The sequence below is a fragment of the Rattus rattus genome, chromosome 2, assembly GCF_011064425.1.
Source record: "Rattus rattus isolate New Zealand chromosome 2, Rrattus_CSIRO_v1, whole genome shotgun sequence".
Lineage (NCBI taxonomy): Eukaryota > Metazoa > Chordata > Mammalia > Rodentia > Muridae > Rattus > Rattus rattus.
Genome location: NC_046155.1, coordinates 152,641,863 through 152,659,395, shown reverse-complemented (window position 1 = coordinate 152,659,395; position 17,533 = coordinate 152,641,863). Strand labels below are relative to the sequence as shown.

At 47.1% G+C, this 17,533-nt stretch overlaps 1 protein-coding gene across 1 annotated transcript; it reads right to left on the bottom strand.

Annotated features, from left to right (window-relative positions):
- Positions 1-9,720: 9,720 nt before the first annotated feature.
- On the bottom strand, positions 9,721-12,296 carry LOC116892099 (serum amyloid A-4 protein). Its single transcript, XM_032893576.1, has 3 exons — positions 12,206-12,296; positions 10,229-10,367; positions 9,721-9,883 (listed from the first exon to the last, which is right to left on the bottom strand). Exons 1-3 carry the CDS (start codon positions 12,294-12,296, stop codon positions 9,721-9,723), a joined length of 393 nt encoding a protein of 130 aa, XP_032749467.1.
- Positions 12,297-17,533: the final 5,237 nt, after the last annotated feature.

The following is a 17,533-nucleotide window of genomic DNA, read 5'->3' as shown; positions in this document are numbered from 1 at the left end:
ACACACACACAGACACACACACACACACACACACACACAGACACACACACACACACACACAGACACACACCAACACACACAGACACACACACACACACACACACACACACACACACACACACACACACACACACACACACACACACACAGACACACACACACACACACACACACACACACACACAGACACACACACACACACACACAGACACACACACACACACACACATAGACACACACACGCACACGCACACGCACACACCAAAGCATAGAATCACATCATAGAAGCTGTAGTGTGTCGCTGAGCGTCTCGTAACATATTTATTCCTCTGTCCACACACCTTCCTTGAAAATTTCCTTGTAACAAGTCCATTGGTTTGCTTCCAGACCTCTGGCTTTTGAGATGTGGCCGACACTGGATCCTTTTGGGGACTTTCCTCTGCTGTTGCCCTATGCCATGGAGATTCTACAGTTGTGATCAACATAACTATCCCTGTCATAAACCCCAGCCACTCACACATGATACAGATTGTGGGCTTGGCTTTTATACTTCCTGTATATTTGTACATACAACCCATAGGAAATGCGCTCTTACTATATTTATAGGTGGTTCATCTAATGAAAAGGCTACATGTATGATTAGATCACTCGTTTATTCTCTTGAGTTTCTGCTGCTTCAACACAGATTATTAAATTCCATGCTTTAGCCACTGTTTTTAAAATATTAAAAAAAATCAAGCTTTCAATTCATATACTGATAGCCAATGTGTGGCTTGTGGTTTACAATTGATTTCAATTACTTAATGCTTTATTAGAGACAAGTTTTCTACATGAAATCAGTGAGTGATTTCAGTGTAAATTGTCTGACAACTCACTGTCCTTTCAGTGCTCTGGCTCAGACAACTAAACAAAACCATAGACCCAGCTCTTTGAAAATGATAATAGAGTTGATATGAAAAGAGAAAGACTCCATTTGCTTACTTTCAATTCCCAGCCTCGCCCTGCCAGCTCAGGGATTTCTAATATGACTAAATCTGGACAATATTTACAAGATTTGTCATTTCTAATTAATGCTTATGTTTAGGTAAATAAAGTTTGTGAGGTGCTAGAGAGATGGCTTAGTGGTTAAGAACACTAAGCTGTTACTTTATAGGACATTTAAGAACTCAAACTAGATTGCCTAGACCCCTTAATGAGGGAGGACAATGATACTAGACAGTTTATATCTTAATAAATAAAAAGGGGGAGTTATCCCTGTATGCTATACAATTATTTAATAATACTCCTTTTATTTCCAATTTTAAAATTTGGGTGCCAAGGAACACTCTGAGTGTTTATGACACCCTACAACTAGGCATACTTCTGCCTAGGTGAAATAGAAAGATTCACATATTGGCATGATCCTGTTCAGGTATTTTTATGGGGAAGAGGGAATGTTTGTGTTTTTTCTACAGGATGCTACAAGAGTGTGCCAGCTGCCAGAGGTGGTTGCTGAGACTTGCTGATCCTGGTTACATGAAGATTTAGCTCTTGTGATTCGGGTCCCTGGAGTCATTCCTCTGCCCTGAGAGGAAGATAGAAGATCCCCCCTCATTCTCCTGGTGACTCTTGCTGCCTTAACTGGTGTTGTCTGAGATCTGTACAACCGGGGCAGAGTTCCCTTGCCTGCTGGTTGTTCCAGAGAAGAATGGCTGATCCTGAACTGTCCTGGGAAAGACTTTGTTATTTTCGCTGCTATTGTAGCAGCCATTTACCGCTGCAGCCATTGTGTCTACAGTGTCTGGAGTTACCCTCCCCCCATTCTATTGTTAGGCAAGCACAGTGGGTGAACTTTCTGGAGTAGTTGTTTACAATTGGGAATTCTAAATTTTATTACAGGAGCGGCTCAACAACGGCCCTTGTGCTTCTTTTCACATGCTGAGGAGAACCAGTAAGACAATGTACTTGATTAGGTGCCCACTACTTATCAGGAGAGGCTCAACTTCCACAATCTCCTAAATTATTATCATCTGGCTCCTACTTTTTCGCCCCTGGGCTCAAGTAAGAGGAATGAGAAGATGACCCGATGTAGTTTCCTCAGTGACAGGCAACTTCCTCTGACCCTTGACCAATCTAGACACGGACCCTTGAGGGCGACAAGGTGATCCTATGTCAGATAGGCTGGGGTTCGAGAGGTCGATCCTAAGACAGAGGTGACTACGCCCCTTTTAAACATACAGGGCGGTCAAATGCTCCTCTGCCCAGTTTCTCCCTCCTTAACCACACACGGTTAGCCCAAAACAGTGTGTTACAACATAATTTCATTCCTAGCCATTGGGGTGCAGTCCTAACTGCAAGAGTGGCTCGCGATGGCCGAGCTGGGCACTCTGTGAGGCATGTCTGATTTCTCTCAGACCACTACTTCCACCTTATGGTCTTTTTAAAAGAAAAACAGAGGAGTTGTGGGAGCCGTATTGGATTTGGGCCTGGTTACCTTGTCAATGTCTGGCCTTAGTCTTAGATTGTAGGATCAAAAGCCTCTCCCTGTTATTTATGGCACAAGAAGTTTGCATTCACGGAATGTTTTCAGCCAGAACAAGACCCTTCTGGGTCTCCAGCAAGGTTTGACCCCTGCTGAGCCCTGCCTTTGCATGTGGAAGCCTTTTGTCCCCAACTGGGAGCAGTCTGGCCAGGTACTTCTCACCTGAGTCGAAGAATTAGGTTGGCCTTCCAGGCTATTTTCTTAATTTATTCAGGTCACATAGTCGTCCTTTGTTACCGAAGTCTCAGCCAGGGTTCCCCACTGTGCTTGGCAGATACCTGCTAAGTGGTGTTCTTTGGATATATAGTTGGTCAATAAAGAAACCAGAAGCTCTCTTCCTCTCCTGGCTTGACACGAATAACCTGTGTGTGTGTGTTTCTTTCATCCCACAGGCTTTCGCCCGATTCTCGGTACCGTGTCGGTGCTGGCGCCGACACTTATGAGTCAACTGCTCTTAGGAATGGAGCCTGCCCGGGAGTGTGGTCAACAAGGGGTCAAGTGAAAGGAAAATTATATGAATTTAAGGTTTAAAAATATAAAATTAAAAGAGTAAGTCCCAAAAGCAACAAACTCAGGGCTAAGCCCTGCCGCCAGAAATAGCAGGCCATAAAGATAAAGAAAAGGAATGCAAAAACCAGCTCAGGCTATCGAGAACTGACCCATAAACCATCCAAAGACATCCCCCCAGCTTACTCAGAGTCATACTTTGACCAGATGTCCTCCAGACCCTGATAAGCCCCTACCTTGTGCTTTCTAGCCATTGTGTCCTACAGAGAGCACTCCAGGAAACCGGCGGCCCAAGCCTAACCAGAGGTGTTTCAAATACAAATGCTCCATCAATCTTGTCAAACTTTTAAAAATAATGAGGACCTAAAGACCCAACCATTCTCCTGATTTAGTAGCTCTGTTCCCGGAACCAGGGGGCCATAAAACCTTTTGGCGTCCCCTTATCTCCTGGAGCCATAAAACAATCCTGTAACTTGTGGTGCATTCCCCTGTGACATCCCCCATCCCCTGGGCTCACAGCCTCTGCCTTTAAATGCTCTTTCTCCCAGCCTCTCAGGCCGACACCTCTATCTCCTGCGTGGGATATGTGTCAGCCCGGAGATCTCTGTAATAGGTCTCTGTAATAAACCTCTCCTTTGCTTATTACATCCAAAATGGTCTCTCTGTGTCTGGGGTCCGCAGTTTCCCAAGACTGGATTAAGGGTCTCTCTGCATGGGATCTTTCACAATCATTAAAGAAAACCGACCCTTCCTCTCCTGGCAACTGTCAAATGCTAATAGCTTCTCACCCCAGACCCTCCTTGCTAAGATCTTGTCTGCTTTGAGTTCACACGGGTCTTATGCTCACCATCACAGTCCTTGTGAGTCCTATGCAAACCACCCTGTGGTGTCTTGGATTTCCCTGAAGTCCCCCAGCACCCCTACCACTTACGTTCTTTCTGCCCCCAATTCCAAAAGGACCCTTGAACCTTGGGGATGGGGTGTGATAGGTGTGACCAAGGATATTTTTCCTCATGGTTGATATTTATTATCAGACAAGGTCGCCCTTTGTGCATTGGCAATGTGCCTCTGTGGGTTGGGATCTCGTGAGGGGCAGTGCTATCTGTCTCACTGCCACACGGATTATTCTCTTGGCTCCTTAAGCAGGTGGTGAGCAAATAGAAGGAGCTCACTTGCTGGCTGGCCGAGCTGGAGGAGTATTCTAAAGGACTCCGAATATCTGAGAACAGCCTACCCATTTAGATGGTACTGAGCCTAGCATCACGTGGAGTAAACAGAGACTGACCGCAGGGCGTTGCTGCGCTCCGGGGCATCAAGGAACAAGCTGCAAGCAGACCAGACCTGGACTTACAGTAAATGGGCCCAACCTTTATTTCCACAGATTACTTCACAGCCTTGGACTATTGCCTGCAAGTGTGGAAGGACTCCACAAATAACCAACCCGTAGGTCTAAACACGGCCCAGCATGTTCTCTGAGCGTGAGCCTGAATTATCTTCCTCATAACTAGAAATGTCAAAATGTGAACCTGGAAACTCGGGAATTGCGCAACGCCTTCTTTAGCACCCGGGATTTGGGGTTCTGCTGACTAATCCCTTTTCCCTGTTGCCTACAGCTGAGAAGGTGACGAGCCCCTAATTGCCCCATATCCTAGAGAATTGATGTACTGAGTTAAGCCAGACCTCAGAGCTCCCCCCCCCACCCCCCCGCCGAGGTCTAGGGGAGGCAGGAGTTCCCAACCCTAAGCCCAACCACTTCCTTAACCTCACTCCTGCTTTCCACATGTGAAACTAGGTGTGACCGCTAACCCACCATGCCTGAGCCATTAAAGTCGAAACAGGACTGCAGGGGCTTTCAGTAGCCAACAGGAAGAAAGCTGTTCTTCTGTGAAGAAAAGAGTAGTTGTGGAGCTAAACCTCTTCAGGGGCCCAGAGGAAAAGGGCCAGCCTCCTCAGCCCTCAGCAGGTCTCATAGCAGGTTGCACGACGTGACAGCTGACCCCATATCCTGCCTACAGACAGGAATGTGGTAAGGGGGTTCTTAGGGAAGCCCCTGGATGCCTTGCTGCTTGCTCCCCATCTCGGTATTTTGGAAGGACGGAATAGCCCGTGCCGTCAGTTTGAAGGACGTTGGCAGAGTGTGCCAGACAGATGGGATGATGTCTTTCTTATCTCTGACACATGGCCACTTGGGTTGGAAAGGCCACTTGAGTTTCAAGTGAAGGCATTGGCTAGGCAAAGGAAGGTTATCACCCTACCCAAGAGGCTGCTCTTTTTTCCAGGGATAGCCTCCATTGCTGCAGAGGCTGACAGGAAGGTGACATTCCTCTCAGGAGCAGCCACAGACACCATCCCTGCAGAGACCCGCCCCACCCCTCCCACCCCCCCCCCAACGGAGAATGCTGGTGTGATTAGGAATACCTCAGACACCCTGGGGCCCTGTGATACTCCCTTCCAACAGCACTCAATGTCCCCAGTCCTGAGGCTGGGAGGCCTGGTGGAAAGACTCCTCCAAGTCACTTGCATGAGAGGACCAGATCCCTCACTCCTCCACGGGTCCCAACAGCCAGCTAGCCCGTGATGTGGGAGGGATGCCTTAAAGCGGACCTGCCACTGGAGTTGAAACAGGACGGAGGGGGCTTTCATCAGTCAACAGTGACTGAAGTAAGAAACGTAGAGGTTGGGACCTTACCCTCATTGTCAAGCCAGGGTTGGGGAAAACAAAGGCACTTGGTGTGTTAAGCCTCTTAAGTCAAAACTGGCTGTGCTTAGTTAGCGTGTGTCATGTTTTAGGACAAAATTCCTTTGTACCTCAGACATCTGTATCACACCCTCTCCCAGAGAGGTTCAGAGATCATTGTAAAAGAGGAGAGAGGAAGACTGCAAGAGCCAGGCACAGTAGAAGATCACACAGAAACTATTTTCCAGACACACGTTGCTTGCATGTTTAGACATACAGCAAGGATAGCAACTTTGACAGCATGCATGCAGCCCCTGCTTGCACATACAGACTCATTTCGAGTGTAACAATTGTGGCAGCATGCACAATACCTGTACAGGCTTAAGCCAGACAAAATCCCGACATGGAGAGGGGAGGTGGGCACCAAGTCCCAACCCTAGCCAAGGAGCTTCAGTTGACAGCTGCTGGGAGAAGGAGGGTTGGTTTTCTTTACGGTTCAGCCCTACTCAGTCAGCTATGCTGTGGCAAAAGGCCACACATTCAAGGGTATGTAAGCAGAGCAAATAAGGCTTGGTGCATTTAAAAAAAATCCAAGAGCACACAAAGTTGGGTTGGTAGAGAAGGCAGGGTGGATCTGGAAAGAGTTGGAGAAGAAGGCATTATCTTGGTTGCTATTGCTGTAATAACCACAATGACTGGGGTGGCTTAAGTGAAAATGGCCCCATAGTCTCATATACTTGAATACTTGGTCCACAGTTGGTAGAACTGTTTGGGAAGAATTAGTAGGTGTGGCCTTGTTGGATGAAGTGTGTCTCTGGGGATGGACTTTGAGGTTGCAAAAGCCTATAGCATTTCCAGTTAGCACTACTGGAGCGTGTATCTCTCTCTCTCTCTCTCTCTCTCTCTCTCTCTCTCTCTCTCTCTCTCTCTCTCTCTGTGTGTGTGTCTGTCTGTCTGTCTGTCTGCCTACCCGTCTCCATCTCCCCTCCTCAGCACCTCTGGGTTATAGATGCTGCCACATGCTCAGCGTTTGTGTGGTTGCTATGGGTCCAACCATCAGGTCCGTATACTTGTGCAAAAGGCACTTTACAGGCTGAGCCGTCTTTCCCGCCCGCCCCGCCCCGCCCCGCCCCGCCCTGCCCCCTAAGGCATATCTGTGCTGAGCCAAGTGGAGTCATAATTAACCATCACCATAACTGAAAGTTTATAGCTAAGTTTAAATTTCATGCTTTGTCACATCTCAAGCACACATTTACTTACCATAAACTCCTAAATTAGAATATGCGTTAAATTTACTAATAAGCAGACACTGTTGCTGAAACTTGCCACTCCCGTAGATATGAATGTATCTGCTTTCCTTTTGGACAGACACAAAGATGATTGAGACAAAACCTCACCTCTTTTTTCTTTTTTTTTTTCTTTTTTTTTTTTTTTTTTTGGGGGTTGAGGCCCCACCCCGGGGCCTTTCTTTTGTTAGGAAATTGTTTTACCACTGAGTTAAACCCCCAACCCCCCAAGGCAACCTTTTTTTTTTTTTTTTTTTTTTGGTTCTTTTTTATCACTGGGGACTAAATCCCTAAGCTCTACCGCTGAGCTAAATCCCCAACCCCAAAACCTCACCTCTTAATAAATCTAAAATGTCTCGCTGAGGCCATTATACAGGATCTATGTGATAAGAAGCTGCCACTTCCGGTTAAGCGGAACCGCGCTTTTCTTGGAAGTGTGTACATAATTGTGCATCTTTCAAGCTACCACGTTTCACGCTTTAAAGAAGTACAGTGTGGGGCTGGAGAGATGGCTCAGTGGTTAAGAGCACTGGCTGCTCTTCCAGAGGTCATGAGTTCAATTCCCAGCAACCACATGGTGGCTCACAACCATCTGTAATGGGATCTGATGCCCTCTTCTGGCCTGCAGTCACATATGCAGGTAGAATACTGTACATAAAATAAATAAATAAATCTTTAAAAAAAAAAAGAAGAAGTACAGTGTGTCATCACATGGTGTGTTTCCTGCCCTGTGAGAAAGGAGCACTTTAGTATGGGGGTGGATGGGTAGGGGACAGACAGACAGAGACAGAGAAACAGACACAGATAGAGACAGGCAGACAGACAGACAGACACAGAAAGAGACAGAGACAGAAAGACAGAGATAAATAGACAGATACAACTAGGTAGCCCTGGCTGGCCTCGAACTTGCAGCGATCCCCCTGTCTCTACATCCTGAGTGCTGAAGTTGCAGGCGTGTGCCGCCACACATTTGGAATGGAAATATGCATTCATTCCTCCCAAGGCCTTATAGTCTATTTATACTCCATACTTTTCCATTTCCGTGAGAGTTGCCAAGCGTTACTGAGGAAATTAAATATTTCCTGTGTCACAGAAAGACTTCATGGTGCGGCTGACGTTTGAGCATCGGTTTGGGGATCGATTTACAGTCAACTCAAAGTGGCTCACCACCACACTCTGCAGACTGACACTTGAGTAGAACATTCATGCTCTGTACAGCGTCTGGGTACCTCTCCGGGAGTGCTGACTTGTGGGGAACACGGGCAACTTCATTCTCTTTTCAGCTCATGTTTGTAGAGCACCTACTCAGGGCAGACGTTATAACAGGCACCGTGGACAGAAAGATGACGTACAACAAGACAAGCGTTTATGGCATTGGTTTTTTAGTATATTTTCCCTATAGACAGATAGGCAGGTAGGCCAAGATAACGAAGTATGCCAAACTCTAAAAGTAGCAACACGTGACAAGAGCAGGTTGAATCCCAAGTTCCTCGTCCTCGATCCCACGGGCTCCTTCCATCCTCCCCACTTCTGTTTCTTTGAGGAAGCGATGTTTCTACTCCTTTGGGGTTGGTCTTCTACCTAGGGACCTGGCTTTGGCATGGCAGTTATTCCCTTAGGACTGGACTCTCCCTCTTCATCAGTACCTTCTGGTCCTACAAACCAGATGACCTCCCCTAAAAGAATGTGTTTGCTTTGTGAGTAAATTAATGCATTTATTCCTGCTCAGTGATGTGTCTTGCTTCCCTTCTGGAGCATGAAGTAGGCTTTGGTTTAGATCAAAAGACTTTCGTTTAGAATAAAACCAAGAAATGGTGATATGATAGCCACTTCTTAGGTAACATGGGCCAAGAGTAGTTAGAACTTGAGCTGAGATAGGCACTGGTGTGTGTGTGTGTGCGTGTGCGTGTGTGTGTGTGCGTGTGTGTGTGTGCGTGCGTGTGTGTGTATACGTGCGTGCGTGTGCGTGCGCGTGCTCACACGTGCCTGTGCAGTTAGGTATTTACCATCACCAGGCTTATGCAGCTCTGGGAATCCACCTAGGGATCTGTGCGGCATGCTAAGCAAGCACCCTGCCAGCTGAGCTATATCCCTGGTCCCCAGTGCAGTTTCTAAGTTAGGGTTCCTAAGGTTAGGATGAGGCATCCTCAACATAGAGCTCCCTATCTGAAAAGAGGTCACAGGGGACAAGGCCTGCAGTCAGACAGTGGATAGGACGTGACTGATAAGGCAGAGTTGCGTCAGTACTCAGAAAAGCATGGGAGTGACAGTAAAATAAACAGAGACCGGGTTGTGACCAGAAGATGATGAGGTAGGAGGAAATTGATGGGCCGGTGCCCAGGGCTCATCTCCAATCAAACTCCACTTTGCGGAGAAGCCTGGCATGGTGGACAATACTTTGCTGGCTCAGGCCTGCTTAGCAGAAGTTGGTGTGGCTAAAGGCTAAAGCAGATCTGGTGGGGTTATGTGTGGGGCCTGCGTGCTTCCGGGCCGTTATCTGGTGGCCATACCTTTTCCTCTGCTTATCTTCTGTGATCCAAAGTAGCGCTTTCTTCCCAGAAAGCATTTCTGAGAGTTCCCTGTTTCCATCGACAAATTCAATCTGCAACGCATTGTTTGGGGTATCTCTAGCTTCTCGGTGGTTCTTGTGGACACCAACCCGAGTGACATCAAGGAGAGAGGTATGTGGCTCACAGCCCAGCCCTCTGAGTGCAACCTGAGTGGCGGGCTCAGTAATTCTCAGGAAGGCCCTCGGGTCTGAAGTGGTTGGGGTCTTCGCCTCTGCGGCCCCATTCCTCGGCTTTCTGAGTAGACTGCAGGCTTTCCAACCCATGGTCCCTGATTCCAAAATAATACCGGTTCATGAGGCCCTGGAAGTACTTCCTGCCAGTGCTGAAATCCAAGGAAGAGAGACAGGAAATGAATCCCACACTGAGACAGCTGACCTCAAAGTCCCTCCTCCTCTCCTACCAAAGAATGACCCAGAAAATATCAGCAAACGCTAAGGCACAGAAGAGAGGAAATATTAGTTTCTTTGGCAAGGACTTCCCACAGGCCGGTCCTTTCCATACCCTGTTACAGGATGGTTTTAAGGCCCCTGTTTTGGTTTTCACTTTTTCTTTGTGGGGGGGATTCCATCTTCCCCCTCCATCCTTACCCTCCCTCTCTTGCTCTCCAGGCTCTCCAGACTCTGGAAGCACAGGAGAGGTCCCAGGCATGAAGCACCAGGACAATTACCTGATTATTTTAGCAGCCCAGACGCCCCCAGATCCCCTTTTTTGGGCCTCGAAGTTCCCACGAGCATAGAAGTATTGGTCTGAGTTTTGGTAGTTAGCTCTTAGGTTGTCCCGATAGGCTCTGTACAAGTCCCAAGTCCCTGGAAAGGAAGGAAAGTTAGAAAAGGGAACCTGGTGGTTCACTGGAGAAACCGAGGGATGAAAGCTTTCTGTGGATTTCCACCTTCCGGCCCTTGACAGGAAAATCCTTGGGAATGGTTCGTGAAAGTGAGTGTTTCCTGTTGGGAATAGGTTCCCTAGTGACCATAAGTAGGGCACTCCTCCATGGATTGGCTTCGATTGGATTGATTGACAGATGCGGTGTCCTGGGCTGTGTCTTATATGGATCTGTGTGTGCTATGCACCAAGATGAGATGGGACTGTCCTGTAAGAGAGATAACCACAGGCAATAACATCCCAGGGGTAAGATCCAGGGACAGCTGTGCAGTGATCACAGGTCCCTGAGAAAGCACCACAGAGAGTGTATTAACTACTTCATTGGGACAAAATCCCTGACAAGCAACTTAGTGAAGAGGGTTGTATTTTGGCTTAGTTTGAGGGGAACACGTGGTGGTGGTGGTGGCAGCGGCAGCATGAGGGGTCTGGTCACAATATGATCCTTTCCCCCCAGCCTAGGCACTCCGGCCCATGGAATGGTGCCAAGTGTGTTTACCGGACGAGTCTTTCTCCCTTCTTTAGTTACATCCTCACAGACACATCCAGAGGCTTGTCCCCTAAATGACTCTAAATCCAGTGTGAATGGGCTGTGAGACAGTAACACCTTGGAAGTCTTCCTTATCCAGTGATCTGGCTAAGACTCCCAAAGCCCATTTCAGTTGTCCTCACAGCAATAACTCAGGGATGAACAAATGGTTAGTGCAGGACTAAATTGTCTTTACAAGTCAAAGTGAGTCTGTCTGAGACAGGGCCTCTCTATGGAGCCTCAGCTAGTCTGGAACTTGCCACTTAAACCAGGCTGGCCTTAGAATGAGAGATCCACCTATCTCTGCCTTGAGAGTTCTGGGATGAGGTGTTGCCAAGTTGACAAAGATGATTGATGGGCTGCTGGGCCTCGGCCCCTTCAGCTGGGGAGCCTTGCACACCTCCTAGTGGATGAGAGAGAAGACAGGATGAGGTGCTGTGCGTGGAATGCCTAGTAGAGAGCTGCAGAAGTCGCACCCCTCCCTCACTACTGAGGGGCGGTGGCAACACAGACGTATACCTGTGTAACAAGTCAGGCGACAACTGACATCCGTGCAGACAGAGCATGAAGAAGCTGGAACTTTTATAACTACAAATTATGGAGTGGCAACATAGAAGGACATGGGAACACTGCTTGCTGGAGTCTACTGGCCCTTAAACGATACATGTCTCCCAACCCTGGGATTCTACTCCTGTATGCGTGTCCCCAGAAGAAATGAGTGTTTATTCCCAACCAACAGACATGAATAATCACTAAAACACATGTTCGTGATGTTCATTTTAGAGTTCCCTGCGATGGCCCCAAACGAAAATATTGGACAAGGGTAGCATGAACAAGTAAACTCTGGTATCAAAATACATGACAAGGTGCTACGTTGAATTTCTAGGAGTCCTTCCCCTTGGCTCTTTGTCTAGAATAGGAAGGGATTCCTCCAAGAAGATACGATCTGTAGGCACGTACACATGGAGACATACTGAGGGCCCACTTACACTCTAAGACTGGGGAATTTGCTGTCTCCGGAAATCCTGATCCCTCTGTGTCAGCATCAGAAACACAGGCTGGACCTTGAGAACCATGTCTGAAGATCCCTCAGAGGGCGCCAGGTAAGGGGGGAAACTGCAGAAAGCCAAACTCCTGCTCTGACTGCTTTTTAAAGGGGTCTCTGTGCCAGACAGGCATGTGGTGCCTTCTCAGAGGGAGTCAGTTAAACAGCCTGCCTGCCTCCTGACTTCTTACCTTGTATGGCTTCCTTGAAGAATGAAAACAAGCCATCACCACTGACTCCCAGGAACAAAGAGCAGAGGACAATGACGGTGACAAACCTCATGGCGCTGCTGGAACAGAAAGGGCAGTCAAAATAGGCTGGGAAGTGGTGTCCCACACCTCCATTCCCAGAACTCTCAAGGCAGAGACAGGTGGATCTCTCATTCTAAGGCCAGCCTGGTTTAAGTGGCAAGTTCCAGACTAGCTGAAGCTCCATAGAGAGGCCCTGTCTCAAAGACAGACTCACACTTTGACTTGTAAAGACAATTTAGTCCTGCACTAACCATTTGTTCATCCCTGAGTTATTGCTGTGAGGACAACTGAAATGGGCTTTGGGAGTCTTAGCCAGATCACTGGATAAGGAAGACTTCCAAGGTGTTACTGTCTCACAGCCCATCCACACCTAGAGAAGCTGGCTAAAACTGATCCACAAGCCTTTCCTGAGTGCTCTGTCCCACTGAGCTCAGACCCCCAAAGATTCGGAAAATTCTGGGGCCAGAAGTCATTCAATTGGTGGTATGCCTTTTTAATGATTTTGAGGCCCACGGTTTCACCCCCCAGCACCACCACACAAAACCAAGCCTAGTAGCACATGCCTGTAATCTTATCACTAGGAGGTAGAAGCAGAGGGACCAGAAGTTTAAGGTCCTCCATGGCTACAAAGCTTTTTCCAGGTCAGCTGAGACCCTAACTCTAGGGAGGAAAAAATAAAACGACCAGGAAACATAATTTTCCCGATTATTACTTACCAACTCTATATAAAATGGATCTCAGAAGTAAACCATGAACAGGACCTCCCTGGAAAAATGCGACAGCAATGGCCCTTTCTCTGCCTGAAGTTTCAGAGGGATTAGGGCTTCTGGAACCTTCTCTCCATGGAGCATCTGCTGCCTCTCTCTCTCTCTCTCTCTCTCTCTCTCTCTCTCTCTCTCTCTCTCTCTCTCTCTCTCTCTCTCTCTCTCGGCTTTAATATTAATGAGGAGAGCGCTTTTGAATCCAACAAGCCTTGTCGGAATCCCTCTTGCTCAATCCTTCCTGGTAAATAAACAGTTACAGGTTAGGACTGTAGGTCAGTGGCAGAGCGCCTGCCTAGTGTGAGACCCTAACTCCAAGAGCCAGTGCCAGGAAGAAAGAAAAAGCTAGCAGATTGAGTAAAGCATTTCCTCATCCATAATAGATTTTTTCCCTAGATTACCCAAAATTTTTGTGTTTTAGCAAGTTTTTCTAATTCTTACCCTGGTCCCCAACTTCCCTGAATAACACACATTACAAGCTTCGCCAACTTGTTTTTGGTTGTGATGTTTTTTGCTGTTGTTTTTGAGATAGGATCTTACTAGGTAGCTCTGGCTGTCCTGGAACTCCCTGCATAGACCAGGCTGGCCTCGAAATCACAGAGGTTCTCCTGCCTCTGCCTCCAGAGTACTGGGACTAACGGCGTGTACCACCACGCCGCCATGATTTTTTTTTTTTTTTTTTTTTTTTCGGAGCTGGGGACCCGAACCCAGGGCCTTGCGCTTCCTAGGCAAGCGCTCTACCCCTGAGCTAAATCCCCAACCCCGCCGCCATGATGTTTTATCATAGCAGTAGAAACCCTAAGACACGGACACAGTTCTGAAAGTCCACACTCCTAAAGACCAAGGTCTCGTTTGCTCTTTTGCTTACATGGAATCACGGATACTCGAAACAACGCCCAGGGCTCTAGTCTCGTTTCTGTCTCCATGATGAGACGCCCTGATGAAGAGCGACTCCAAGGAGAAAGAAGTTTATTTGGGGAGCTGGGGATTTAGCTCAGAGGTAGAGCGCTAGCCTAGGAATCGCAAGGCCCTGGGTTCAGTCCCCAGCTCCGAAAAAAAGAACCAAAAAAAAAAAAAAGAAGTTTATTTGGCTCTCAATTCCAGGTCACAGTTCACGGTTGCTGGGAAGTCACAGCAGCAGGAGTGTGGACAGCCAATCACACCACATCCGGTCAAGAGCACCGAGAAATGAATGCACCAGGGCTGCCTGCCTGCCTGCCTGCTGCAGCTCTCGGCTGGCTTCCCTTCAACCACCCACAGTTAGCAGCCCCGTCCATGAAATTGTACCACTCATACTCAGGCTGGGTGTTCCCACCTCAACTAACAATCCAGACAACCCCCACAGACAAGCGCACAAGCCACTCTGATCTTGTCAATTCTTCCATTGTGATTCCTGTCTCAGGTAAATCTCGCTTATGACAAATTGACACTTAAAACTAACCAGCACCTGGGGATCCATCCCATATGCAGCCACCAATCCCAGTCACCATTGCTCATGTCAAGAAGTGCTTGCTGATAAGAGCCTGATACGGATATTTCCTGAGAGGCTCTGCCAGAGCCTTACAAATGCAGATGAGGATGGTTGCAGCTAACCATTGGACTGAACAAGGGGACCCCAATGAGCAGTTAGAGAAAAGACTGAAGGAGCTGAAGGGATTTGCAACCCCATAAGAAGAACAACAATATCAACCAATCAAACCCCACCAGAGCTCCCAGGGACTAAACCACCAACCAAAGAATACACATGGAGGGACCCATGGCTCCAGCCACATATGTAACAGAGGATGGCATTGTCTGGCATCAATAGGAGGAAAAGCCCTTGGTCCTGTGAAGGCTTGTTTCCCCAGTGTAGGGGACTGCCAGGGCGTTGAGGTTGGAGTGGGTGGGTGGGAGGGAGTGGGAGCATCCTCATAGAGGCAGGGGAGGGGGAGGGGGATGAGAGAGGGGAGAAAGGGGATAACATTTGAAATGTAAATTACATAAAATATCCAATAAAAATAAAATTTTTAAAAATTAAAATAAAACTAACTAGCACAACCAGTTCACAGTAAGTCTGTATTAAACATTTGCCAGTTCAACATCTGGAAGGACTGAGTGTTTACAAGATTTCCTCATACAGCGAATGCTTAAAATGACAAAGAGCAGCCAAGTAAGGCGGTGTGCAAATCTAACCCCACACTTAGGCTGAGGAGGCAGAGGCAGGAGGATCTCTGCGTTTGAGCCTAAGCTATAGAGCAGGTACCAGAATAGCCATGGCTACACAGAAACACTCTGTCTCAAACAAAACGAAAGGAAACAAGTAGTTCTGTTTGTCTATATTGTGTGGTGCATGAATTGAAGCCATGAAATTATCTTTCCTGGATACGCCTGGACATAGTCCCCTCCCCCACTGTCTTCCTCTCTGCCAGAGACTTCAATAGGTAATGGTTTCAGGCTCTCATTGGCCTACTTGGTGCCCAGACACAGAAGGGGACAGACAATCTACTTTGCAGAGTTTGCGAATTCAAATGCTAATCTCACCCAGAAACAATCTCACATGCAAATCTGTCCACCTGGTGGGCAGTGAAAGCAAACGCATTTAAAGAAACTGTCGCCTGCAGCGAGACAGTTCTGACCTTTGATGGTAGAGACGAGTCGACGGTATGCCATTTCTTACTGAGAGAAAAACATGACTAACAGTACTTGGTTGTGTTCAAGCAAGCCCCTGGGTTTGAACCCAAAATTCCCAGATAAATTAAAGAAGGAAGGAAACATGACTGGGAAGATAGAACAGTTGTAGGGGGCTTGCTATGCAAACATTAGAACCTGAGATCCATCCCAGGACCTGGGAACTAGAACGGTCTCAGCTCTACTCTGCATTGAAACTCTGGGAGTCACTCCATGTCCTAGAGTGAAGAATGGGGTGTGGTTCTATAGGTTCAGCCACGATCCTGCTGTGATTCACAGCCTAGGAAACTGTGCCTCAATGGATCCATGCTTCTATTCTCCTGGGTACTCACCTTGTCTCCAGTGACATAGTCACCTACACTCACGCATTGCCTAAAGACTCCTGCAGGTCCATTACGAAAAGTCATCAGGAAAAAGGGTGGTGGTGGCACATGCTTTTAATGCTGTACTTGGAATGCAGAGACAGGGGGATCTCTATTGAAGGCCAGCTTTGACATCACAGGTAAACTGAAGAAGGTAGCAAGTATGGAGTTGGCACTGATAGCGGCCTTGATCCCAAGGCCATCAGAAGGAGACTGTCTTCCACAGGGAGCCAGGAGGAGGGTCTCTACAGTAGGCAGAACCTGAGCACTAGCAGACTTCGAAACCCACCCCAACAGTGAAGCACTTCCTCTAACAAGGTCACACCTCCTGATAGTGCTACTTGCCATGGACCAAGCATATTCAACCCACCACAACATTACACATACACATAGGTACATTTGTACACATATGCATGTATATGCACATATATGTCTGTATGTAGACACACACACACACACACACACACACACACACACACAGCTGGTGGATGGAGAGGAGCTCCAACCATTTTACACATAAGCTTATACTTGGTGGATGGAGTGAAACTCCATTTATTTTTTTCCTTTAGTCCTTTTTACATCCCCTAAGGCAAAGTTCTCTATGGAAGAAGAAAAAATAGCTCATTCAAAGACAGATAAAACGTTACATAAGAGGGAGTTACACCAGGATTGTTGATTATAAGTTCAAAGCATCAAAACAGCAGTTTTATCTGCCTTTCACTTCATAAGCTCATTATTAGTTTTTATATAAAGCAACAGTTTTTATATAACACTCATGGCCTTACTTCATCATAGTGCACACTTGACACATCCTTGGACCTGACCTGAAAGGAATGTTTTCTTTGCTCATTAATTCGTTCCAAGCCTGTTTTTCTCCCTACGGCGTTGTATGTACTTGAAAACTCCTCCTTTTATGCAGCCTACACTATTCTACAGGGAAAGGCATTGTATTCTACTTTTGAGTCTAAATTTAAACTTTTTATCAACTTAACTTCTGAAAATCATTTAAATCATGAATCCTATAACATGATTAAGTCATCTAAACAGCATTATTTCTTGAAAGTTCATCTTCATGTTGATCTACAGGAAAATTGCCCAAAGAGGGTGGGCTAAAACCCAGGGACCAATCATAGCAGACTATAGGCAGAAAGGGTCTTTATGTTCTTAGATTTATTTGTCTGTTTGTTTGTTTATTATAAGTACACAGTAGCTGTTTTCAGTCACACCAGAAGAGGACATCTGATCCCATTACAGATGGTTGTGAGCCACCATGTGGTTGCTGGGAATTAAACTCAGGACCTTTGGAAGAGCAGTCAGTGTGCTCTTAACCACTGAGCCATCTCTCCAGCCCCCAAAAGGTTCTTCTCCACTCCATCCCCCTATCACAACATGTCAGAAAATAAGGAGTACAGCAATGACAAACATGAGAAGGCTATCAGCTGCAAGAAACAATGTGGGCATGAAGCCCCTGGGGCCAT

Bases quoted from the DNA above. Each gene is read 5' to 3' on its own strand.
- LOC116892099 (XM_032893576.1), bottom strand. From the start codon at position 12,296: ATGAGGTTTGTCACCGTCATTGTCCTCTGCTCTTTGTTCCTGGGAGTC. The intron at 10,368-12,205 runs GTAAGAAGTCAG...CTTCCTTTCCAG, and splicing joins CTTCAAGGAAGCCATACAAG to GGACTTGGGACTTGTACAGA. The intron at 9,884-10,228 runs GTAATTGTCCTG...CTTGGATTTCAG, and splicing joins TGGGCTGCTAAAATAATCAG to CACTGGCAGGAAGTACTTCC.